The 23,932-nt window shown below is 52.6% G+C and overlaps 9 protein-coding genes and 1 non-coding gene across 10 annotated transcripts; 3 read left to right on the top strand and 7 right to left on the bottom strand.

Moving 5' to 3' along the window:
* Positions 1 to 1,547: 1,547 nt before the first annotated feature.
* VTN31DRAFT_508 (uncharacterized protein) lies at positions 1,548 to 2,822 on the bottom strand (the record flags this gene model as incomplete). The annotated part of the gene is made up of 4 exons (XM_069405539.1): positions 1,548 to 2,305; positions 2,355 to 2,511; positions 2,570 to 2,618; positions 2,683 to 2,822. The coding sequence occupies 4 exons, from the start codon at positions 2,820 to 2,822 to the stop codon at positions 1,548 to 1,550; spliced, it is 1,104 nt and encodes a 367-aa protein (XP_069263364.1).
* A 2,806-nt stretch (positions 2,823 to 5,628) lies between these two features.
* Positions 5,629 to 6,177, top strand: VTN31DRAFT_507 (uncharacterized protein; the record flags this gene model as incomplete). The annotated part of the gene is made up of 1 exon (XM_069405528.1): positions 5,629 to 6,177. One exon carries the CDS (start codon positions 5,629 to 5,631, stop codon positions 6,175 to 6,177), a length of 549 nt encoding a protein of 182 aa, XP_069263363.1.
* Positions 6,178 to 6,209: 32 nt separating this feature from the next.
* Positions 6,210 to 6,719, top strand: VTN31DRAFT_506 (uncharacterized protein; the record flags this gene model as incomplete). The annotated part of the gene is made up of 1 exon (XM_069405517.1): positions 6,210 to 6,719. One exon carries the CDS (start codon positions 6,210 to 6,212, stop codon positions 6,717 to 6,719), a length of 510 nt encoding a protein of 169 aa, XP_069263362.1.
* Positions 6,720 to 9,593: 2,874 nt separating this feature from the next.
* Positions 9,594 to 9,679, bottom strand: VTN31DRAFT_t6. Its single transcript has one exon. It is a non-coding gene; the product is annotated as a tRNA-Pro (tRNA).
* Positions 9,680 to 11,516: 1,837 nt separating this feature from the next.
* Positions 11,517 to 12,530, bottom strand: VTN31DRAFT_505 (uncharacterized protein; the record flags this gene model as incomplete). Its single annotated transcript, XM_069405506.1, has 4 exons — positions 11,517 to 11,567; positions 11,624 to 12,041; positions 12,143 to 12,402; positions 12,462 to 12,530. The coding sequence occupies 4 exons, from the start codon at positions 12,528 to 12,530 to the stop codon at positions 11,517 to 11,519; spliced, it is 798 nt and encodes a 265-aa protein (XP_069263361.1).
* Positions 12,531 to 13,029: 499 nt separating this feature from the next.
* On the bottom strand, positions 13,030 to 14,420 carry VTN31DRAFT_504 (uncharacterized protein; the record flags this gene model as incomplete). The annotated part of the gene is made up of 3 exons (XM_069405495.1): positions 13,030 to 14,000; positions 14,057 to 14,279; positions 14,334 to 14,420. The coding sequence occupies 3 exons, from the start codon at positions 14,418 to 14,420 to the stop codon at positions 13,030 to 13,032; spliced, it is 1,281 nt and encodes a 426-aa protein (XP_069263360.1).
* A 646-nt stretch (positions 14,421 to 15,066) lies between these two features.
* Positions 15,067 to 18,028, top strand: VTN31DRAFT_503 (uncharacterized protein; the record flags this gene model as incomplete). The annotated part of the gene is made up of 5 exons (XM_069405484.1): positions 15,067 to 15,251; positions 15,376 to 15,410; positions 15,460 to 15,576; positions 15,632 to 17,018; positions 17,074 to 18,028. 5 exons carry the CDS (start codon positions 15,067 to 15,069, stop codon positions 18,026 to 18,028), a joined length of 2,679 nt encoding a protein of 892 aa, XP_069263359.1.
* Positions 18,029 to 18,436: 408 nt separating this feature from the next.
* Positions 18,437 to 20,610, bottom strand: VTN31DRAFT_502 (uncharacterized protein; the record flags this gene model as incomplete). Its single annotated transcript, XM_069405473.1, has 4 exons — positions 18,437 to 20,049; positions 20,105 to 20,421; positions 20,479 to 20,509; positions 20,559 to 20,610. 4 exons carry the CDS (start codon positions 20,608 to 20,610, stop codon positions 18,437 to 18,439), a joined length of 2,013 nt encoding a protein of 670 aa, XP_069263358.1.
* Positions 20,611 to 21,784: 1,174 nt separating this feature from the next.
* Positions 21,785 to 23,292, bottom strand: VTN31DRAFT_501 (uncharacterized protein; the record flags this gene model as incomplete). Its single annotated transcript, XM_069405462.1, has 2 exons — positions 21,785 to 22,821; positions 22,878 to 23,292. 2 exons carry the CDS (start codon positions 23,290 to 23,292, stop codon positions 21,785 to 21,787), a joined length of 1,452 nt encoding a protein of 483 aa, XP_069263357.1.
* Positions 23,293 to 23,371: 79 nt separating this feature from the next.
* VTN31DRAFT_500 (uncharacterized protein) lies at positions 23,372 to 23,908 on the bottom strand (the record flags this gene model as incomplete). Its single annotated transcript, XM_069405451.1, has 1 exon — positions 23,372 to 23,908. One exon carries the CDS (start codon positions 23,906 to 23,908, stop codon positions 23,372 to 23,374), a length of 537 nt encoding a protein of 178 aa, XP_069263356.1.
* Between the last annotated feature and the right edge of the window lie 24 nt (positions 23,909 to 23,932).

Genomic DNA, 23,932 nt, shown 5'->3' with positions numbered 1-23,932 from the left:
GCTCCAGGTGCCGCAAAGTTTGCCTGGAGGAGAACACATCCGCGGAATGTATACGGAGTAGAATTCAAGTGTGTGCTGGCTTCTGGCCACAAAGTTCACACAAATCGACAGCTCTGTCTGGCCATGTCGCCATGGGCGTTTAATTTTCAAGATGCGAGCCCACTTGGAACCTGCAGTCGCCTGCACGCAAAGGAGTCTCCACCGACCCTCAGAGGGCTAGGCTCAGAAGGCTGTCAATTAGTTTGCGCCAAGCGACAGTCGAGCGAACACTTGCGCAGGACCCGAGCCACAGATCGGACGCTCGCTAGTGACTGGCCAGCAGTCTGTCCCAGATGTTTGGACATGATTTTGGGATTTCCCCTTGGGAACGCCCCGTGGCACGCGGCAAAGTCCATTGTCTTCAAGAATTCTCCCTGGTAAGGCGTGTTTTCTTGGGATAACCGCATCTGATCTAGCACCTTCGGCCGATCGCGCAGGGATCAGTGATTGCTTGGACTCCGGAGCAACGCGTTGTGGACGTCGCTAACGAGATTGGGGGGGAGGATGGCCTCAGCTTACGTTGTGATGCTTCTGACTGTGGGGACTGGCGCTTACTGGATGGTGTTGTCCGGCGCTAATTTCGCCATATTACGTTAGACACCTGTGGCTAAACAGCCCTAGTCCGTAAGAGGAAATACATGTATTCTTTTAGTGCCGGGGAGCTGAGGCGTAAGTAAGTTAAGTACTTATCGGCCATCGGGACTGGTTGGAAGTCTTCGAAATATTGAGACGGTGCCTTTCGCGGAACACCTCCGTCGGGTCTAGCAGGGGCCCAGCAAGCAATTTCCGTTGCCGTTGACGCGAAGGATTCAGTCCGGCCAAGGAGGCGAAGGGATCGATTGGAATAAATCGACTCTAGATTCATTCGAGATCACCAACATGCAGCGCTCGTTTGGCCACAACAAGTCGACAACTAACGGCTGGCATCGCTTTGAGAGCAAGTAATCCTATGGCCCCCGTAGTCCATAAATCGTCTGGACATTATCAAGCCTTGTAAGGCACAGTTTGGATAATCATGCATGAGGAAAAAGAAAAACAAGGAAAAAACAACAACATGCGAAACACTATGCCAATCAACACGTGCCACAGCTCCGGGATGGACACCATCGGGAGACCAACCGATCGACACGCCGCAGAGCATGGACCACCAGAAAAGCGAGTCATGTGCGGGATTGATTTGATAACACATTGATCGTGATCTGGAAGATCTTCGACATGCATGACATTTCGGTCACGTTATCAAAATCGAAGCCCTTGCCAGGCCGCTTTTTAAGCGCCAAGGCAATCGTCCACGAACGCCCAGGTCAAAGAATAAAAACCGTCATCCATCTTATATACTCGGTCGGGCGCATGATCAGATCGATAGGCTCGTAGGAGCCGACTTTTCAACCTGGGATCGGGAGTTTATGGGGAGATGCCCTTGCATGGACAGAGAGAAGAAGCTAGCAACTTCATTTTCATTCCTAGAGACAAAAAAAAAAAAAAAAAAAAAAAAAACAATGGTCGGTTTAAGACAGGTCCAATACTACTCTGCCCAGCAACTCGTTTCGTTCCATCCGTTCAAAGACGTTGGTCAGATTCTCCATTTTCTCAATCTCATAGTGAGGCTTGATGACACCCCTGGCCGCAAATTCGAGTGTCTCCGCCGCCTCCCTGCGATTGCCCACCATGCTTCCGACAATCTTGCATTGGGTTTTGATGAGCTCGGCGGGTGCCCCACTGGCAATAGGAACCAGATCTCCTTCAGGCATCCCGACGCAAACTAACGTGCCATTGAAGCGGAGAAAGCTCAAGGCCTGAGCATAGGCGGCATTGGACGTGGTGCAAACCACCACTGCGTGTGCACCGATTCCCCCAGCTAGGGACTTGACATGCGCCGCGAGATCATCCCCATCGAACTTGGTGACATCGACGAAATGTTCGGCGCCGGACGCCTTGACTAACTCCTCCTTGCTTCCATGGTCGATGCCGATCACCCGAAGGCCCATCCCACGGCTCGCCAACTGAACGGCAATATGTCCCAGGCCGCCGCCGGCTCCCGAAATCACCAACCACTCACCCGGCCGAGCGTTACTTCGCTTGAGTGCTGAATACACGGTGACACCAGCGCAGAGCATTGGGGCCGCGTCGGCGGAGGACAACCCATCGGGGATAGGAGTGACATAGTTTGCTGGTCCAATGACATACTGCTGGAAGGTTCCGGGAGTATAGTACCCGGAGATCTTCCGATTGAAACATAGCCCATCAGCGTTGGATAAACAGGCCACTGGATCGGGTTAGCAGCGGGGATCTGCATCACAGAGTAGGTCTCATACAGCAACTCAGGCAGGCACTCGCTACCCATTTGATTCCGACACGATCTCCGATTTTCAGCCCGGAGGACTCGGCTCCAGGGCCAAGCTTGACGACGTGTCCGACGCCCTCGTGGCCGCCGACCTGACTCGGAGGCGGAGGCCTAAGCACGCCTTTCCACTACAGTCTTATCAGCCACGTCCACAGGCGATAACCACGCGTTCGTTGGTCATGTTACAGAATGGGTCATGACTGAATAGTCGGAATGGCAAACACCGGAATGCGTCCTGTAATCCGGTTCAGTCTCTCAACCATCTCGAGGAACTATTTACTTCAGGCGGCAGAACGCACAGGTTGACGAGGACCTCTCCATTTCCCGGCTCTGGGACGTCCAGCTCGACCACCTTGGTTGAAAGTTTTCCAGGCTGGTCATAGACGACTGCTTTGTATTTCTTAGGGAGAGGAAACTCGTTGGATCCGTTTTCGGTCATCTTGAAGGCTCATGAGGGTATTCAGATCACGACCGGGTATGAGTACAACAGATCTAAAGTACAGAAAACCATCCAGAGAACAGACTTGAATAAATAGTAGTCATCCTTTCCCGGTGAGTCTAGGCAATGTGGAATGATGTGGCTTGTGCGTCTCATATTCTTTGCCCGATAGTGAATCTGTGCATATGCAGGAAGCCTCTCCGCACCCTTATCGACCATTGTGCAAGAACTTTATTCAATACAAGGTTTACTTATAGGTCCCTGTAGATGCTCAAGCATGGAGGGGGCCGGAGGGGCAGCGGTTCATTGGCCACCTACCTGATCGGCGTGTGACCAGGCTCAGCATGAAGGTGCACGCCCTAAGATCTTGTCAAAGTATTGACCTCGCTGTGACTGGAAGAACTGTGTCACAATTGACATGGAAGAAGTGCTTCTGTAGTGAGATGGTATACGTATCCGATGGTTAGGCTAGTTGACCACCTAGAAATTCAGTATTAGTTATTGCTGCTCGATCCCGACAGAGTCAGGGTCAGCTACCTTTTCTCTCTACCTTCTCCATCTCCTACAACGAGGCTCCCTCATCACGTCTATTCTATTCCTTCCTCTGGTCCTAGCAGTACAGCCTATTACGCCCTGCAACCCCTCATCCATAGCAGGAAGCCTAATAAGATGACCCTCCTCCCGTCTCCAGGTCAACCACTCCTCTACCATCAAATGAGCCATGGTCCTCTCTTTTGTTGATTAGCTTTTGAATCCCCATGTATCCTGAAGATGTATTTACCTAGGTATGTATGTACTCGCAATCAAGAATACATTGAGAAGAAACCGTTGCCCTTGTGCCATCCAGCAAAGTACTGTTGTGGTGCCACATGACACTGACGGGCATCAGCGAAGTGCGCATGGCTCACTTGAATCCTGTCAGGACGGAAATTTTTCTGCCGTAAGTTGAGAGCCTATGGTGATGAATCTATCGTCAACAATCACGTTCCCAGTAATTCTGCGATTATTATGAAGATTTGAGTGAAATGTAGCTCATTATTCATCACTAGGGTTGACATCGAATGCTGACTGCTTGTTACAAACTCGTTTTGGGGTGATATGATTCCCAGTTCTGCTTGTTAGCTAGTACATACAATTGGATGCCGGCAGCGTTAGTATTTAGTGAACGCGTTCTCTGCCGGTGGGAGCCAGTTGGCATCTGATGACAACTGCCCTGAAACTGGTGGAAAGAGGGAGTTTGACATCAGTTTGGTGTTGGTTGACCGAGATTTAGGAGTACTCATTCAAAATTTTAGGTAAATATCAACTGGCTCTCGAATCCGATCAAACTAACCTGTCTAAATTTGGATACATAGTTGTAACTTTAAAGAACACGCAAGTCGAGAGGATTAAGTTCCATTTCCATAGAAGACTCAGGCTTCAATCGCCGCACTTCAGTCTCCACGACACCTTGCCTGACCATCCGCATCGATCTCCCTTCCAGAATGTAGTATCGCGACTTCTCTCTGCCTTGCAGGGAGAAGAAGCAGCCTTCAACCTTCGGTCGAGGATCAGCAGTCGCGATGTAGCGTCCGAGCTCTCTGATCTCTTCAAGCGTGTTCGAAACGGAGATTTCAGCTACCAACACTATCGCCCTCTCGTGAAGCTCGTCATCCGAAATGCGTCCGACTACGATATCTGGAGCGCCGTCCTCGACCTCATCACCACGCTCTCGAGAGTGACCCCGACACCACCGAGCTTCCCCCCGGCGCCTCATAACAGCACACCCCTCACCCACACCTCTGCGTCGCAACAGGACGCCGAACAGACCAAGAAGCTGGACGATGCAAGAGTCTTTGAGGAGATCTAGGGCTGCACGTATCGAGATGTGCAGGGATTCTACGAGAAATACTTTGAGGGAAAGGCTTGGACGGAGCGTGCCCGGGAGAGCCACAGATCGGACGCTCGCTAGTGACTGGCCAGCAGTCTGTCCCAGATGTTTGGACATGATTTTGGGATTTCCCCTTGGGAACGCCCCGTGGCACGCGGCAAAGTCCATTGTCTTCAAGAATTCTCCCTGGTAAGGCGTGTTTTCTTGGGATAACCGCATCTGATCTAGCACCTTCGGCCGATCGCGCAGGGATCAGTGATTGCTTGGACTCCGGAGCAACGCGTTGTGGACGTCGCTAACGAGATTGGGGGGGAGGATGGCCTCAGCTTACGTTGTGATGCTTCTGACTGTGGGGACTGGCGCTTACTGGATGGTGTTGTCCGGCGCTAATTTCGCCATATTACGTTAGACACCTGTGGCTAAACAGCCCTAGTCCACGGATTCCCGCTCTTTCGTTTGACGATCAGGTCAATCTGCCGCTGGGCCTCGCCCCCGATTAGCTCTCTTGGGAGGTTGATCTTGTAGTAGCGACGTTGCTCGTCCGAGAGATGATCATCCTGCAGTTGAACCAGCCAGTTCTGCACGTTGTCCTGGGTGGTCTAGACCACCCAGGACAACGTGCAGAACTGGCTGTTTCAACTGCAGGAGGATCATCTCTCGGACGAGCGACGTCGCTACTACAAGATCAACCTCCTAAGAGAGCTTATCGGTGGCGAGGCCCAGCGGCAGATTGATCTGATCGTCAAACGAAAGAGCGGGAATCCGTCGGATACTGAGCACGACTGGAGAGAAATCGAGGTGATTGGCGAGCTCAAGGCGTCCAACAACGATGGTGTCAAAAAGCCATTGGTGCAGCTCGCCCGATACGCGCGAGACGTATTCGCCTGTCAGCCGACGCGCCGCTACCTCCACGCGTTTACCATCTGCGGGCCATTCATGACGCCGTGGGTTTTTGATCGCTCAGGATGCCACAGCCCGGGCCAGTTCAATATCCACACCGAGCCAGAACGATTCATACGGCTGATCGTCGGTTACACGATGATGGATAAGGAAGAACTGGGTCTGGACACGTTCATGGAACGGGATGGCGATCGTCGCTTCATCCGCGTCAAGCACGAGGGGACCGAGATGAAACTGCAGCTGGAACTGGAGCCTCTCACCCGTCAGCGGGCGATCGTCTGCCGCGGAACGTCCTGCTTTCTCACAAAGGCCCCGGACTCCGAGGACTGGGACCACGTCGCCAAGTTTTCATGGACGTCCCTCCGACGAATTCCGAGGCCCATCTTCTCGAACTGGCGAAGCAGAGAGAAGTTGAAGGCATCGCCAGATTGGTCGGTCATCGCTCCATCACCAGCATCAAGGACATGCGTTCAGGCATTACGTTTACGAGGCCGTACACTTTCGGTGGTACATCCAGCGCCGCTTCGTCGTTTTCCCAGTCCCAGTCGCCCAGTGTTTGATCGTTCAGCGAGCTCCACGGCCTGACCATCGTGGAGAGTGCGAGTGAGCGCCCATCAATGAAACGCAAGTCGGTTGATGTCGGCCCGAAATCAAAGCGATCCAGGTCCAATAGCCGATCGATCCCACCACAGAGTGAGGTCACGTACGATGTGGTAGAAGCGCAGGGGACCAGTCTGCTCGCTCCTAGTGACGGCCCGTACGACAACCGCATCCTGCGCTGTCTCGTCATCTATCCCGCCGGCCGGCGGATCCATAAATACCAGTCGCCTTTGGAGCTGTTGGAAGCGCTGCGCGATGCGATCAAGGCGCACAAATCCCTTTACTGCAAAGGAAACATCCTTCACCGGGATGTCTCCGAAAATAATATCATCATAACCGATTCCAAAAGGACTGGCCGCGCGGGGATGCTGATCGACTTGGATCTCGCTAAGGAGCTCGGCACCCGGCGAAGCGGCGCTCGCTGTCGCAACGGCACCATGGAGTTTATGGCTATCGATGTGCTGCTCAACAGGGATCATACCTACCGGCATGATCTCGAGTCGTTCTTCTATGTGCTTATCTGGTAGTGCGGTCGTCGGGGCTGGCAGTTTGTCAACAGACTAAAAGATCGACCGGCGGATAGTTCTTTCACAGACTGGTATACTGGCTCCTTCAGGAAGATCGCGAACGCCAAAATTGGGAATATGACTGCCAAGGGATTCGGGCAGATTTTAGAGGAGTTCCCGCCTGGGTTTGATTGCATCAAGCCGCTTTGCAAGGAGTTACGGCGAATCTTGTTTCCCTGGGGTGGTGAAGACACCTTCACAGGCACACCCATGGATCCGGAGTTCTCTATGGGCCAATCATCGAGGCCTTTGACAAGGCGATTGGCGATATCAGAGCGGGATTATAAACTGTTGGTTTTTCTATAGTTGCTTGGTGTTTAGATACCCAGTGTGCTTTGTTTGATTGATCACTTCCACGCCTTTGTCGCCATTCTGGAAGAACTCCTGCCTCTTACTGCCAAGTGAAACCGAGGAACAAAGAATTATCTTCTCAATGGCTTTGATGAAGCCATTCTCGATCGGATCCACCTATGCTCCGGTACGAGAATCTGAGTTCGTCCCCCCGATGCAATTTATCCAACTATTTCCTCAATGAAGCAAAGGCGGATGTTAGGAAGCAAGCTCCAGAAGTTTGCCGAAATCGGGGTGAACGGCCGTCAGGTAAGAACATCCCACAGGCCATTTACCCCCTCGCTTCACTCGGGGAAGGCTTGAGCGCTTCGCGCTTTGATTTGTACGAGGTACTCAGTACAGCATCGTGATTTTGCTCCCTCAGCTTCTTGTGCAACTGAGTACTCTACCCCAGACCTCTAGATCCATGTTACCGACTGACCACTACAACTGCAGCAATGGAAGGTTCCCCTGGAGGTAACCTAGCGGGCGATTGCTGAGAGAATGGAGTTCGGGTCTGCCTCAATTGCTTCCATATTCCACATGGATTAACTTCGGAGCTACAGCGCTTTGCTAACTTCCTTTGAATGCGCCGGTATCCCGAAAGACAAACCCCTGATTTGACTCGATTACAGGAACTAATGACTTTCCGCCCTAATGTGGTGAACGGTAGACCATCGAATCCGACTGAATGAATCGATTAGAAAGACGTCCAAACAGCCCTGGCGGTAGCTGGCCACGAGGATCGACAGTTTCAGCTTGGCCGGGGCATCATCCCCCAGCGTGCCTCTGGTACGAAGGCGGAGAATTAGCTAGGTAGGTCCTTATGGAAGCAGCAACATGCGGGTGTCAGGAAAGGGTTTGCCGACTCAACGTGTCCCCGGCGGAACGTCTGAGATGCCAGGAGTCGGAGGTCAAAGGAACAAACGAAGGAAACGATTCATGCAGATCTTAGCCTACCTTTTGTCTTGCGGCTAACCACAAAAAAAAAAAGGTGAATTTCTGGCCGTTACGCTTCGCATTGCAGACATGTGATGTTGTTCATCGTGCGTTGATGATCTGGAATCGAAGGTTGTGAGTTTTCGAGCGATCGAAGTCCTAGTTCGTACATCCATGTCACTCATCCGGAGAGTACTACTTACTTTTCGAATCCTCTTCGATGTTTCAGACTTTCCCCAGTCTACATCTCTGCTGTCCTAGTACCATGAATGCGCTCAAGGAACTCGCAGGTGAGGATCCCTTGTGCGTGTTGGAGCCGTCAACGATCACACTGGGACTCTCTTGCGTTGAAGAAGTTGACAAGTTCAGGTATTAGGTTTCGCATCGGATGGAATGCAGTATCTGCCATCGGTGGCCTACAGATAGATAGAACACTATTTCATTGCGAATTCGGGCCACGTTAGGATGTTGCATGTTTCACAACACAGCTGGACGGGCGTCGTCCACCGTCCATGTGTACTGTATCAAGTTCTTCGTATCGAGTATGGGTTTTTACCAGAGGTAATCTCTCTCGTCCTCGAAGATGCAGGGTTCATGAACTTCGAATACCAGAATGTCGCCATGCCTTATCATTTGATACCTAGTATCCAATTGGCTTGAATGCAGGCTTAGAGAGCCTCCCACTTTTGAACAGTCAATCAGCTGGCAGCCTATCTCAGTCTCAGAATGGACCCATCGAGTCTGTTGAGAGACTTTGAGGATCCGGTGAACAATTAGAACCGGCTTTTAGCGAGTGGTAGGGGCACAAAGTTGAATATCCAGCCTGCGCCGCGAATTGGTAGTCTGGTGAAAATCTGCCGACTGTCTTGCTCTGATGAAATACCACGTGTTTCTTATTGGAAGTCGTAGATGGCACTACGGGCATGATTCCAATGGAGGCACGCACTTTGGTAAGAAGGCGTATTGCGCTATCGACAGTTTGGCTTGTTGCTTAAGCCCGGCAAGTCAAGAGACAAAGTACGCCCGCTATGCCCTGGATTCAGTGGAGAGGCCCTACATCGATGAACAGCCCGGGGGGTGGGGCCATTCAGCGGTGCTTCAGTAAGTATAGTACAGAAGTACAGTACATGATTCCTGAGCATATGGAACGCTCCTCATGGGGTCCTAGTACTTTCTTCGAAGAAAATGTCTGCTCAACGGGACAACCGAGTGTAAAATGGCTGTCAACTGAAGGAATTTGTGATCTGGATGTCAAGGTCACTACGAGTAGACTGGCCGTCTGCAACTGGTTTTTCAAAGGCAACTTGAACGTCGAACTTGAGCGGGCGAATTGGTTCGTCGATGTAGCGTCAGCACGTTGTCAGTTGACAGGACAGTATCTTGAACAAGGGCACCAGTACTCGTGGGCACGGTGCATTTCGTTGTGTGTACGCAGTATTCCTGTGGTAAGGATCACCGGTAGGTTCTATGATAGTTGTTCACAAAAAAAAAAAAAAGGGAAGCCAACCGTACTCGTACTGACAGGCTCGAATCGAAGGTACTCGTACGAGGTGAAAAAAACAAACTGGCCCGAACCGCGACTCGAACGCGGGACCTCGCCGAGTTCAGGACTCGCACCCGAACGGCGAATCATACCACTAGACCATTCGGGCTGGTTTATGCTTACCGCGGGGCGGAAGAGTTTCATGAAAGCGACTTTCTCGTGCGAAATGTGATTGGTTTTAGGGCTTATGTAATCGTTCTCCATGCCAATTGCCAAAGTTGGGGTTGCCTCATTACTCAGTAGTCCCTAACGGGACTAGCGCAAAAGGCCTGAGGCCTCACTGAGGAACTGAGGCAAAAGTTGTGTGCCACTTATGACGTCGATCTTGAGATCGAATTTGCCTTCGGATAATAGGGTATTATTTCCCCACCGCAGAGGTGAAATGAGAGGTGGAATGAATTGCTGTGTGAAAAGAAAAGCATTCCGGTCCAATGAAGTTGGGCAAATTGCCATGCTGCTCTGTCGAGGACACGCGGGACCAGTCCTCGGCGCAATCCTAACCGACGGAGCCTTGGGACTAGATTGTCGTGCCTCATTTCCGTCGGGAAGAGTGGATGCTGCGATGTTTGGTTCCATGCATTTCTTCTATAGATGATCCCCATGGGGAGGTATCGATGGAGCATTGGACCTATATAAAAAGGGTTGAAAAGCACTATTATTGATGGATTGACGCTATCCACTCAACATCGCAAGAGAGTGCTTGTGCTCCCGCCAAGTGCAAGAATGAGATACACCATCGTCGATTCCCACATTCACCTCTACCCGGAATCACACCTGCCCACCCTCGCATGGCACAAACCCGGGAACTCCATTGGTGGACAATACTCGATTGACCAGTACCGGCTCGCTGCGAGAGCAGTACCCATTGGTGCCGGGAAGTCTGACAGAGAGCCTTACTCTTTGCGAGGCTTTGTCTATCTGGAAGTAGACCGGAAATCCTCCGTCGATGAATCGAATGGCGGTTGGAAGCACGTGCTGGAGGAAGTATCCTTCCTCGCACGTATCATCAATGGGGAGCCGGTGGCCGGCGAGGGCCACAAGCCGGAAGATAGCGAGCTGTGTCTGGGCGTAGTGCCCTGGGCACCGGTCCCGGCCGGCCAGGAGACCATGCAGCGGTATATGGCCCTTGTTCGAGAGCATATGGGCACCGAAAAGGCGTGGAGAAAAGTCCGTGGAGTGCGGTATCTGCTCCAGGACAAGCAGGCGGGCACGGGGCTGAGAGACGGCTTCGTCGAATCATTGAGATGGCTGGGGCGGGAGAAGCTTGTTTTTGATCTAGGAGTTGATGCGCGACAAGGAGGGCTCCATCAGCTGCGGGAAGCGGTGGAGTTGTGTAGAAGAGTTTACGACGGAGTGAAGGATGATGAAAAAGTGGTGATTGTCATCAGTAAGTCAAATTCTTCCCCGTCTGCTACGAAAGAATAATTCACATGAATCTAACGCTGGTATGTAAGATCACATGTGTAAACCGAATCATCGCATTCCGTACAATGGGCGCGAGTCGATAATCTGGCACCCAGAGTACAACGAGTGGAAGCAATACGTTAGTGCCATGGCGGCGGCGGGCCCTACGACCTACATGAAGCTTTCTGGACAGCTCACCGAGCTCCCTCCTCTACCTGCTGAGCCAGAGCCAGATTTCGATTCTCTCGCTGAACGATTGGAGCCCTGGACAGACGTCATCTTCGACGCCTTCGGCCCCTCCCGAGTCATGTTTGGCTCAGACTGGCCTGTTTGCAACACCGGAGGCGGGGGACAGAGCGCATGGGAGCGCTGGAGGCAAGTTGTTCAAAGAGTGCTGGATAGACGGGGTTTGACGGAAGAGGAAAAGCAAGGCGTTTGGGGGAAGGTTGCGGTGACGGCGTATGGACTAGATGCAGATATTTAGACGATTGGAATACTTCCCGGGACGGTATGAGAGGATTGTATTACTACTATTCTATTCATCACTGCAAATTGACAAAGGCGCCTCCATCGACGAGGATCTGAGCACCAGTCTGCACTAGCAGTCAGCATTCATATGCCGCATGATCAGGACAACAGCTCTACTTACCACGTAGCCACTCAACTCATCCGAAGCCAGGAAAACCGCAGGCCCAGCCAAGTCTTTTGGCTGCCCGAGCCTACCCAGGGGGATCCTCCCTTCCATGTATGACCTTTTTGCCTCATTCGACAAGTCCTCCTCGTTCATCTGCGTGCGAATCGTGCCTGGTAGGAGCGCATTACATCTGATTCCGTATTTTCCCAGGGCGATCGCAGTCGATTGCATGAGACTCAGTATGCCAGCTTTTGTCGGAGTGTAGTGTGTCTGTCGCCCGCCGCCGACAAGGGCGGAGATGGAACTGATTCCGATTATCGAACCGCCAGGTGGCGACTGATTGAATGCCATCTGGCGAGCAGCTGCTTGGACCGCGTAAAAGGCGCCGCATAAGTTGATGGAGACGGTTTGATTCAGGAGAGATGGTTCGAGCCTGCAGTTATTCACTGTCAACTGGAATTTCATCTCAACCCCGGTACATGTCCCATAACTCGCACCGAGCTCAAAGACTATCATTGCCAGGGATCGACATACTCGAGGAACTCGGCGAACTGACACACGCCTGCGTTGCTCACAAACACGTCGAGTCGTCCAAACTTTTCAACGGTTTTGGAAACAAAATCCCGCCCCGTTTCCGGCTGCGAGATGTCGCCCGCCACGGTCAAGAAGTTGTCTGGCAAAGTGATTGCCGTTGCATCTTTATGAAAGGACTGGATGAGCGGCTCCTCCTGCGCGCCGCCTAGGTGATTGATGGCGACCTTGGCCCCGTGACGGAGGTATTCGAGTGCAATTGCCTGGTGCCCTCGTCATTAACTGTTTGCACCATCCATACGAAGGAAAGATGAATGAGTACTCTGCCAATGCCTGTTAAACCGCCCGTGATGGCGGCGACTTTGCCGACGAGTAGTTGGGGTGCTGTCATTCTCGAGACCGTAAGCGTGTTGCGAATGTCGCCGTGTGCAATAGCAACTCGAGTTTCTGCTATTGTTGCCGAGAAACATCAACTGAAGCGCATCATATCGTCGAAAGATCGACGTCTATTGTGGATGAATATCCGCCGAGCCCTTATCAAACATCGTCCAACCTCATGGTGAAAATGCTGCTCTGCCATCATCACATGCTTCTGACCCCTCATGTGGAGCTCGGTGTTTCGTGTTAAAGATACCCCGAGCGCCCCTCCATCCTTATCGGGGATTCCAGATAACTACTTACGGAAAGTTACTCGTAACCCGAGTTCACGCGTCGGGACGGGAGCACGGAGCACGGCAGTAATTGATCAGATGAAAAATTGGACTCTATTTTCAGTGACTGTAATACAGTACTATAAAGTTGCAGTTAAAAACATAACAAGGATACTCTAGCAGACAATCCACTCATGATCACCTAGGAAGTACATATAGCAAGAGAAATCGATGAGTAGGTCAAGCTGAACCATTGGCATCTTTCTCACCGTTCTCCTGCGGTGGTGTCAAACTCTTCGGCGGGGCCGGCGTCAGGAAGGACGACGCTGGAATAAGGGGTGCGGCGGGGTTGACCTCGAGGCCGAAGCCCGGCTTGTCTAGATCCTTCAAGTCCAAGTATCCATTGACCGGGATCGGCTCGTTGATGAACAGATTGCCAAACACCGGCTCAACAGTCTTGCCATCAGCAGAGCTAGCCAGGTACTCCTGGAAAGGGGTGTTGGGCTGCGACACGACAAAATGGTACGAATAGGATCCGGAGGCGTGCGGCACGACGGGAATATCGTAGGCGGCGGCCATCGAAGACACCTTGAGAAGCTCCGTCAGTCCACCCAGCCACATTACGTCGGGCTGGATGATGTCGACGTTACGGCCCTCGATCAACTTGCGGAACCCGTAACGCGAGTACTCGTGCTCGCCCGTCGTGAACTTGACAGTGGGGTGGGCCCGTTTGAGCAGCGCATGGCCGTCAAAGTCATCCGGGCTCAAGCACTCCTCCCACCAGTCGATCCGGAGCCCTTCCTCCTCAGCGCGATTTACAAGCTCGATTGTGTATGGAACGTTCAAGGACATCCAGCAGTCCACCCGAAGGGGGAAGTCAGGCCCGACGCTCTCTCGATGCTTGCGGAGGAACTCAATGTTCCGGTTCAGACCCTCAATGCCATCATCCGGTCCGTACGGCAGCGGCACTTTGGCCCCAATGAATCCCATTGCCTTCGCAGCCGCCGGCTCCGGCCCTGTGCAGTAGAAGTGTAGTCGGTCTTTCGTTGCACCTCCGATGAGCTTGTAAACAGGTTCATTTCGGATCTTGCCGAGGAGATCCCAGAGCGCAAGGTCAACGACGGAGATCACCGCTACCGGGAGCCCTTTGCGGCCATAGAACATCGAGGCGCGGTACATCTGCTCAAAGATTTGGTTGATATCGCGGGGGTCTTTGTGTGCATTTTCTGTTAGTCTCATTAACGTAATTCCTACCCGATCAACTCACCGGCTCCGATCAGGAATCGCTCCATGTGGTTATGAACCAACCAGCATGCCGGCGGTCCTCCGAACCCTGTCGCGAATCCCTTCGTACCATCGCTGGCCTCGATCTCGACACAGAATGATCCCAACACGTTGATGCCGAAGCTGGTCCGCGAGTGACGGTACTTTTCCCAGCGGGACATAGGGGTCGCAATCAGGCTGTCTACCAGCCAGTGTCCTCCTTTGACCTGAATTTTGTCAGTTAATGCACCAGTCTCACTTATTCAGAGAAGAAGGCATACATTGTGGTAGTCGCCTCCAGACCCCACGCCTTGGATCACGAACGTTCGCACATGCTTGATGGTCGGGAAATCTCGAACGGAAGCCATGGTGATTGTTGACGACGGCAAGCCTGTTCCTAGATCTGACAAATGAGACAACGTACTGACAATCACATCGACGGCGATATGAACGTCTATTTATCTATCCTGAACGTCGGAACCGATGGAGCCGGATAAGACAAAGGAGCTTGGTTCGGGGTAATGCAGCCCGAAGCGGTTCCGAGCGTCCGAACGCGAACCCTTTCGCATAATGGGGCTACTAGTAAGTCGCAGAACCGTTCATTCGCAGGAACTCATTAAATTGCGGCAAGGTGCTGGCCATGATCGAACCGCTGAAGCTTCACTCATTAATCTTTGCGGAGTTTTTGCGGAGGTTTTTTGCGGAGCTTTGTCACCCCGCGTAATACTTAGTGCGAGCCGCAACCTGGGGTAGTTACGATAACCATGTATAATTGGATAACAATAGATATCTTTGCTAGTTCGAGTTACATTGCTAACTCGCTCGTCCATTCACGGTCATTCAGCTGCACCACCCCAAAGCATCTTGGTTTGGCTTTGATTGATTGAATCTGGTTCTGGAACCCTTTTTCTCTGATTCTTCCTGCGTACCTGACTCTGTTCTCCTCCAAGGCCATGGTGCTTCCCCCGTAGCCTGGCCGACTCGCCACATCTCACCTTCGATCACCGAAACAGGATGGCTGCTAGCGATCTGTCCGCTCCACCGCAAACACGCCGCCCACCTGCCGACTCGGGACAAACACAGAGCCCGGAGGGCGACTCTTCCGGAGGCGAGTCGGAAAATGAGCAATCGTCTGGGCAGGCTGGATCGCTTCCTGCCGCCTCGCGTAGCATGAAGAGGAAGCGACCTGAAATGGTGTCGTAGGTCCTCCGTAAATCGTGCACCTCCTTTTCTTTTTCTCTCCTGCGGTGGGGATTTTTTTTTTCTGGCCGACAAGGGATTTCACGTCTTTCGTTGATGAACGTAGATTGCTGACCATCTAAGGTGTGAATTGTGCAAGCAAAGGAAGGTCAAGTGCGGTATGTGCAGTAGGAGGGTTGCTCAAAACAAATTGCTGATCAGGCGCAGATCGTGCACAACCTAGCTGTGGATGGTGTGCGCGGAATGGTCAAATATGCGAATACAAGGAGCGGAAGAAGCCCGGGCTCCGGGCAGGGTACGGCAAGGAGCTGGAACATCGATTAGGTATGTCTCCCCAATGGTGGCACGATGCATTCGATGCCAATCGACTCGGGTTCAGACAGGCTGGAAGAGATCATCCAAGCACATGGCCGTCTCATTGAGACCCATATTCTCAACAACAGTCAGTATCGACCGACTCAGGATCTCCCTCCGCCCGGAAAAGTCCAGTCTTATACGTCTCCCTCGGAACCGGTTACAGGGCCCAGCCCCGCGTCGACGTACCGGCAGGAGTCTTCAATTTCGCACCGTCCGGTAGAGACTATGGCCGCTCATTGTGACGCGGTTGCGAATGCGAATCCGTCTACGTCGGATGCTCGGGCCAAAGTAGCAAATCAGCAGTCGCGCATCGTCGACGGCATGTTGGACACGACACCCTTGTCGCAAGGACTAGACGGGGGGGAAGAGGACTATACGCGCAACAACTCCTCATTGAAAGTCCCTGTGAATCTGTTTGCCAACCAAGAGCAGTCCTTGGGTGATCCTCAGCTGGATCTTCCTCCGTACGACCTGCTCTACGCTCTGGTTGACCTCTACTTCGAGCACATCAACACGTGGTGTCCTATCCTTCATCGCCGGACAACTCTGGATACGTTCTTCGGGCCATCTCCTTTGGAAGAAGCAGATCGCATGGTGCTGTACGCGATCGTGGCCACGACGCTGCGTTTTTCCACTGATTCTCGCCTGACAGAGAGCAATCGTAAGCGATACTACGAAACGGCGAAGCAGAAGGTCATTCTTTACGGGTTGGAAAACTCCTCAGTCAAGTCGGTTCAAGCTCTGGTCATTCTGGCGCTCGACTTTGTTGGGTCCTCCAACGGGCCGCCAGGCTGGAAATTGCTCGCACTGATCGCTCGCTCTGTCGTTCAGCTTGGACTCAATGCGGAGTCCGGGTCATCCTTGGTCTCTTCAGCGTATCCATCCATTTACACGCTCAGGGCTGTCGTGCTCCCCGATGCGGAATCATGGATCGAGGATGAGAGTCGACGGCGTTTATTTTGGATGGTGTACCTGTTAGATCGGTATTCGACCATCGCGACGGCCTTTGACTTTGTTGTTGACGACAAGGATATCGATCGGAAGCTTCCCTGCCGCAACGAATACTTTACAAGGAACCAACCTGTGGAGACTCGCTGGTTCCGTGGCGATAATCTGCAGGACCGCGCCCGCGACGCTGACAATGTGGGCGCATTTGGATTCTACATTGAGATTCTGGACGTACTGTCACGGATTCATGCTTTTCTGAAAAAGCCGGTGGACATTGGAGCGGTCTCTGATGTCGAGGAGTGGCAGGAGACGTACCGGAAACTGGACAGCGAGCTCCGCTCATGGGAACTCAACTTGCCCCATGATTATGCCTATGAGCACTCCTCACGGCTGATTATGAACTCCAAGGCGAACAAGGGTTTCCAGTGCGACTGGGTCATGCTACATGCGACCTATCAAACGTATGTACTCAGAGAAGCTGGTATGCAATGCACCGATACTGACGCCCAATCACAGTGCTGTCATCCGTCTACATTCATCAGCGGCATATCCTACAACACGCTCTCCGATCTTCACCCCATCCTACAGCGCAAGCCAGCGCTGTCTCACCGCCGTCAATAACATCCTTACCCTGACCCGCTTCGTGCACGACAACCACATCCTCGACAAACTCGGGCCGCCATTCGCGTTCACCCTGTGGGTATCCGCGCGACTACTGCTAGTGCATGGGTCGACGATCGCCCACACCGTCAGCCCGGACATCTTCGTGTTTGTCGAGACGCTGGCGCAAATGGGCCGCTACTGGAAAGTCGCGGAGCGGTACAGCTCCATCTTGCAGCGGGTGCTGGACGAGTACAACGAATACGAGCAGGCCGCAGCGACGGACGAGCACCGGGCGACCCCTTCGTCCGTGAAGATCCTGGCGGACATGCGCCGCTGCGCGTTCGATCTCGACTATCTCATCTCCCGCCAACCGCGGGACGGAGGCCGATTGGGACACTCGTCCTCCAACAACCCTCCCCATCACCCCGCTCACCTCTCCTCCCACCACCATCACAACAACAATCTCTACAACCATGGCAATAACAACCATTTCACGATGAACGCGGTGGTTCCCGATCCACCAAACACCACATCAGCAACATCGCTGACGCGGAACCTCGCCCCCAACGAACTCGAATACCTCGACGTCTTCGGCTTCTTCAACGTCCCACGCGTCCTGCCCAGTAACATCCCGATCCAAATGCCGACGACCGCAGCAACCCTCAACGAGAACACCGGTGATAGCAATGGGGTGAACGACACCACTAATAATCACGAGACCTCCACGACAGGAAACAATACATCGGATGCCAACAACGCCCAGGCGGTAGGGCCAGCGACAGTATCATGTGCGAATGAGTTCAATATCACGAATTATTTGATTCCTACGCCGGAAACGGATTGGTTGTTTCGTCCGGGGTCTGAATGATGAATGGTTGGGAAAGGAAACTTGTGGGCGTTAACGGATGGGTTTTACTGTATATACTGTACATACTTAAGCTGTGAAAAAAGAATGTTGTGTACTTTTTGTCCAAGTTATGTCAGGGTTTGGTTGATATGACTCATGAGGACATGATTGAGAATGCAGATTCGGTATCGGGTAGGCTGATTTCATTTGACGAAACGATCTACCTCAATAATATTGAATTGTAAGAGGCACACGATGGCCTAGATACAACAACACCATGGTAAACCGTCCTGCAAAAAAAAAAAAAAAACAACTGTATCCCCCAATAAAAAGGGACGAATGAAAACAGCAAACTAACGCCAGACACGCCATGAGTCATGAGCATCATTCAGAGAACGTTTCGTAAAGAAGAGAGGGAAAAAAAAAAGGTCATGCTGCTCCAGCCTCGTCATCAACCGGGTCAATCCGAACAACCAACTCCTCCAAAAATCCCTCGAGGAATGACCCATTCTGGCCTCCCATGCTGACTGGCGCCTCTCGGTCCCACCGCTCAATTTCATTGAAAATACCCGCAGCCTTGATGACCAATCTCCGGACGCGCTCGTGTGCCTGCTGTCGGCGTTGCTGGAGTTCACTTGACGCGCCCTGCGATCCGCTGTTGCGGATCTGTTGGTCTAGGTGGTATGCGCGTCGGCGGAGGGCGGCCTCGAGAGCGGGGATGATCACGCTCCGCGAGGCGGTCATGGGTTCTGCTGCGGTGGATGATGCTGACGATGATCCTGGATGTGAGGGTGTCTTTTGATGGTAGCTGTTGGAGGACTGAGGTCCCTTTGTCGGTTGGGTGGTGTCTGGCTTGAAGGGGGCTGTCTCCTTATGTTTGATGGAATGGCTCGGTTCGGCAGCGCTAAGTCGACGGCTCGAGTTTGGCTCGACCTGGGTAGTCTGGGTTCTCACAGAATCTGTAGTTGTAGGTGTTGGAGGCTCCGTAGTTACGGCGGACCCAACTGGTTTTCGGGGAATGGGCTGGGGTCCTGTTGGGCGTTGTTGATTGGGAGAGCTGTTAGGGGTGCTTTGGAAGTCTCCTAGTTGGAGGTATGTCAGGTCCGATGCCAACGACTGTTGTAGCTCCTTGTCATATTCACTGGTTGTAGGGCTTTCTTTGAGCATCGGTCGAAGTGGGTTGGTAGATTGTGATGACGGTGTCTGCGGAGGAGGCGCGCAGCTGGTCTCTTTCTGTGGTGATGGAGGGAGGGACACTTTACTGGGCGATTGTGTCGGTGTAGGAAGAGCGTAGTTCTGTTTCCGAGGTGATTGGGGCGGTAGATTAATCGCCCGTAATGTCTCCTCGGTCGCTTGGTTCCCGGTATCTTCGTCTTTAACCTGTTGCGTTCCTGAGGGCTTGGTCGCGCTTTCAGGCGCTTGACTGCGTGCATTGGTCGCCGCGCCACTTAGGGCTTTGAGTTCGGTGGCTCTGGGGCCAGCGGGCCGAATGGTGCCAAAGTCCCAAAGATCTTCGTCATCCGAAGTCGACTTTTGCGGCTGGCTCTGCTGAGGGGTACGTTCTTCCTCACGTTCTGCCGAATCCCGGCCGTGAATCGCCTGCCATCGTTCGTATCTCTCAATCAACTCAGTCAGGTACGTTGTTTTCTTGGCTCGTTTCAGGAACGGATGCTTGAGCAGTTCCTTGGCAGTCGGTCGTTCTCGAGGGTCCCTACGTAAGCACAAGCTGACGAAGTCTTTGAATGCCTTGGTGAAGTTCCCCTGGAGTGTAGGTGGAGGATTTTTTGGAATCAAAAACAACACTTTCATCGGATGAATATCTGAATACGGCGGGTGCCCTGTGGCAAGCTCGATGGCGGTGATTCCAAGAGACCATATGTCTGCTTTATAGTCATAGCCTGATTGCTTAATGACCTCGGGGGCCATCCAAAATGGAGTCCCGACGAAGGTATTCTTCTTGGTCATCGTGGCACTCAACTGACCCGACACGCCAAAGTCGGCAAGTTTGACTTGCCCATTTCCACTCAGGAGAATATTCGCCGCTGTGAAGGAGCGTCAGTATGAGAATACCGACCTCAGGGCAGGAGTCGTGGTTACCTTTGATATCACGGTGCAGCTTCTTATCGCTGTGAAGATAATCCAAACCGAGCAGCAACTCCCGAAGAATAATCATGATGTACTCCTCAGGAATCACCCCAGGCCGTAGAAGGTCAAGACAGCTCCCACCGGCACAGAACTCCATGACAATCCACAGATCCGACCCCTTCAAATATGAGCCAAAATACTTCGTGACGTAGGGCGAATTCATCGTGGACATGATCGAAATCTCCGTGATGATGTCCTCGACCTCATCTTCCGCATTTTCGACGTCGATGATCTTGATGGCAACGGACTGGCCGGTTCGCTTATCGACGCTATCGTCAGGCTGGGTTAGCATGGACCGAGCAACCGGGAGGAAACCGGTCACAAACCCTTTGTACACTTTTCCAAAGCTGCCTCCCCCTGTGCATACGGTCAGCCGCGACGACAGCAATTCGGAAGTCATGCTCACCGAGGCAATTTTGCTTCATGTAGATCTCCTCGGGATCAACAACGCCCGCCATTGTGAACCCAGACCACGAAATCAACAGCGAGTCCGTTTACTCACGCCGTCGGGGCGCCTTAGATAAATGAACGGAAGATCTCGGAATCATACACTCTTCATCCCAGGTTGGCGATCAGTTCACACAAAGGTCACGACCTTCAGAATCAAGGGGCGGGAGGAAATCCAATGCGGCCGAGATGGATCTAGACTCCTTGACGGTTCTGGGAGATACTCTTATCTGAAGAGATTGAAGATCCCGCGGAGCTCTCAATAAATGATGGAAGGCACGATTTGGGATCCAACGGTGAAAGCAACGAGATCTCAAGAAGCATCCAGCGCTGTCAACCAGCGTCCACCTCTGGTAGATCCGTCGAATGGAATCTGACGAGGTGCGGCGATTGTTTATTGTTGTCTGGGTGTTGATTGTTTTGGGTCCAGCGGAGAGCCTAATAGCTCCAGCCGATGTTGACGACCCACTCAAATTCGCCGAAGGGATCAACCGCCAAATAGGTTACAATGCAATCCCAGGACGCTGTTAGGGGGATGGATCAATAATCGTAGTGATCGTACATTAACCGGTGCAATTTTCTGGAGGCTCCTTGCCTCGCGACACAGGGCATTGCCGGCAGAATGGGCCAAAGAAAGGAAACCCTGAATCCGGATTAGGCATGATGAGTCCTTGGGGCCAAACTCCACATTCCAGGCGGGGTGTCTTAGATAAGCAGGCGGTGAGCGTTATCAGGAACCATCGTCCTTGATTGGTTGCTTAGAGCGCTTAATAGTCAGTTGCTTTAATCTATCACGTGACTCCACAACGAACCTTACAGAAACTGCGAAGGGAAATTCGTTCTAAATAGAATGCATGGAGTGTTCGTTCTATCGGGGGTTCGCTGTATCCCCGTAGAGAACGCACGTGTGGTCATTCTAGAAGTCATTGTACCGAACAGTCTCTCTAACACAGCTAAAGTACTAGCATGGAGTCAGGGACATTGATGAATACTTTGTCGATGTATTAAGATGATCTCTTGATCTATTCGAACATCGACAGTCTAGACCTCCTCAAATTCCCATCAACAGGTCGAATCTTCATAGACACTGGTATCATCCCCCTTAACCATCCCACTCAGGGTATTCCATACTCTACCAAACGCCCCATCGTATGCAAAGCCATTAAACGTAAGCCATTCAGACCATCAATCGAGATAGCCGATCATGACAGTGCCATTCTTCAGGCCCGCATCTTGAATGGACGTGTCAAGATCGTCAATCAGGTTCTTGCCCATCGCATTGAGCTCGAATTCAACCCCCGCTTTCTCCGCGAGAGGCGGTTCTGACTTGAGCCACTCGTAGATTCGCCGCACCGGATCGGACAGCGCGAACCGGCGAATGACTCGGCCCGATGGGTGTCGGAATTGAATACGCGTGGTAGTAGCAGGGTCTGCTGGAGGTTCTTTGTGGATGCGATCCGAAGGAATAGCACGGAAGGCCGCCGAATGGGGGTCTTCCTCTTCCTCCTCCTCCTCTGCCTTTTTTCCTTGCTCGCCATCCATGGTTTCCTTGCCTTTTCCTTTGATGTCATCGACACTGCGCGTCAACTCATCTGGATCTCTGATCTTGTGCACCTCCGCGTCACCTAGGCTGTCCCTCATGGCCAACTCCACCATTTCCTCCTCGGTCATGGTGTCCAGCTTCTTCTCCCGCGGGAGATCCGGTTTTCGCCTGGCTACAGGATTGCGGACATTGTGCTTCAAGCTGTAGCGGTCCAAGAACTCGTAGAGCTGCATGAGAAAATCGGCCGGCTTGATCACGGGCGGCCCTGACCAAACTTTGACTTGCTCTCCTGTTCGCGGATCGACGATAGCGATATGCGGATAATTGTCTGATACATCGCTGGCTTGGAAGTAGTATTGCAAGTAGGGCGCGGCTCGAGGATCATCCTTTGTGTATTGTAGGAAAATAAAATTCTCTTTGATGGTCTCCTTCACGCCGGGGTCTTTCCACAGGTCTCGATTCAATATTTGGCAGTCGAAGATGGATGGGTCCTGGACGTTCACCAGCAACCACTTCTCCTTCTCTCGACCTTCTTCTCGCGCGAGGTCCCACGGAAGTCGGGAAATTATATCAAAAGGTGGCCGATACATCTCGGCAAGCATCTTCGATTTCGAGGAGGCTTCCGACTCATCATGCCACATTTCGACGTCCTCCTGCTGGTTGAATATGCCGGGACGGCCTTGAACCAAATCAGCGTTCAATGATCAAGAATTCACCGTTGAATGTTGAACTCACTGCGTCTTGACTGGGGACCATGCATCTGGCGCAAAAAGGCACTGTGATCCACGTCAGGCTCGACCAAAGTTTCCGTCGTCCTGGCCAGAGGTGCTCGAACACCGTCAGAGGTGTCTGCGCCATTGTAGAGCTCCTCCTGCAGCCGTCTAGCTAGGGCGGCATCATCCTCGATGGTCGATTGCGCCCGCGGGGGCGCTGTCGATCGAGCCTCATCGATGATGACATCGTCGTCGTCCGCAGCAGCGCTTGGGCGTGTCGCTGGTTGAGATGCCTGCGCCAGGTCTGCCCCGCCATTTTCAAAGTAAAGTTGCATCGCTTGCTCAATATCGAAGTCTGCAATTTGCAGATACTGATTCGCAAGCTCCGGAGTCGAGCCTGTGATCTCCGTGAACTTGGCTACCAAATCGCCGTCCATGGTTGTTGGTCAACGAGGCACGAAATTCAGAAAAGTCAGCTTGGTGTCTGCGCCTGACTAGGGCGCGGCGACGGTTCGGTCAGGTTTTGGGAGTCGATAGCGGCAACGGAAAGTGAGACTGCATCAGTCGATAGAAGGTATTGCAAGTGTTAGATGCAACAAAAGAACAAACCGATTCTTCCTTCAGTGGGATTGTTATTTGCACAAGGAAGCCTCTTGAGGTGGGCACTTTGCCGTCATCTGCCAGATGGGACTGATGACGATAGAAGCTTGGGGCCTTCAACGGCAGAAGGATTAATCCGCTCCGCCCAAGGAGTCTGGACGAGTACGTTGGCCGACAGACACCTAAAGCGCAGTTCACCATGCCTGCCAAGACTGTGGCTGGTGAGGAGTGCATAAGTACGGGAGGCTGTAGGGACATCAAGCGCAATTCTCCACAAGCCACTTGTGCACAAAAGTTGCGCAAAGTGTGTGTTTCAACCGCCGTAGAGACGCCTCGCGAGACTTGCCTGATTTGGGTCGCGACGCGTCGCGCGTCCCCACTGATTCGAAAACGCTCGAGTCGCGTCTCGCGTCCCGATGTACCCTTGAAGTACCTCCTTCGCCGCAGGTACATCCGCTCGTCCAGATTGCTCTTGCC

The sequence above is a fragment of the Thermomyces dupontii genome (genome assembly GCF_041956625.1).
Source record: "Thermomyces dupontii strain NRRL 2155 unplaced genomic scaffold VTN31scaffold_1, whole genome shotgun sequence".
Taxonomy (NCBI): Eukaryota; Fungi; Ascomycota; class Eurotiomycetes; order Eurotiales; family Trichocomaceae; genus Thermomyces; species Thermomyces dupontii.
The sequence above is the reverse complement of the archived record's forward strand: the minus strand, read 5'-3'. Positions and strand labels throughout refer to the sequence as shown.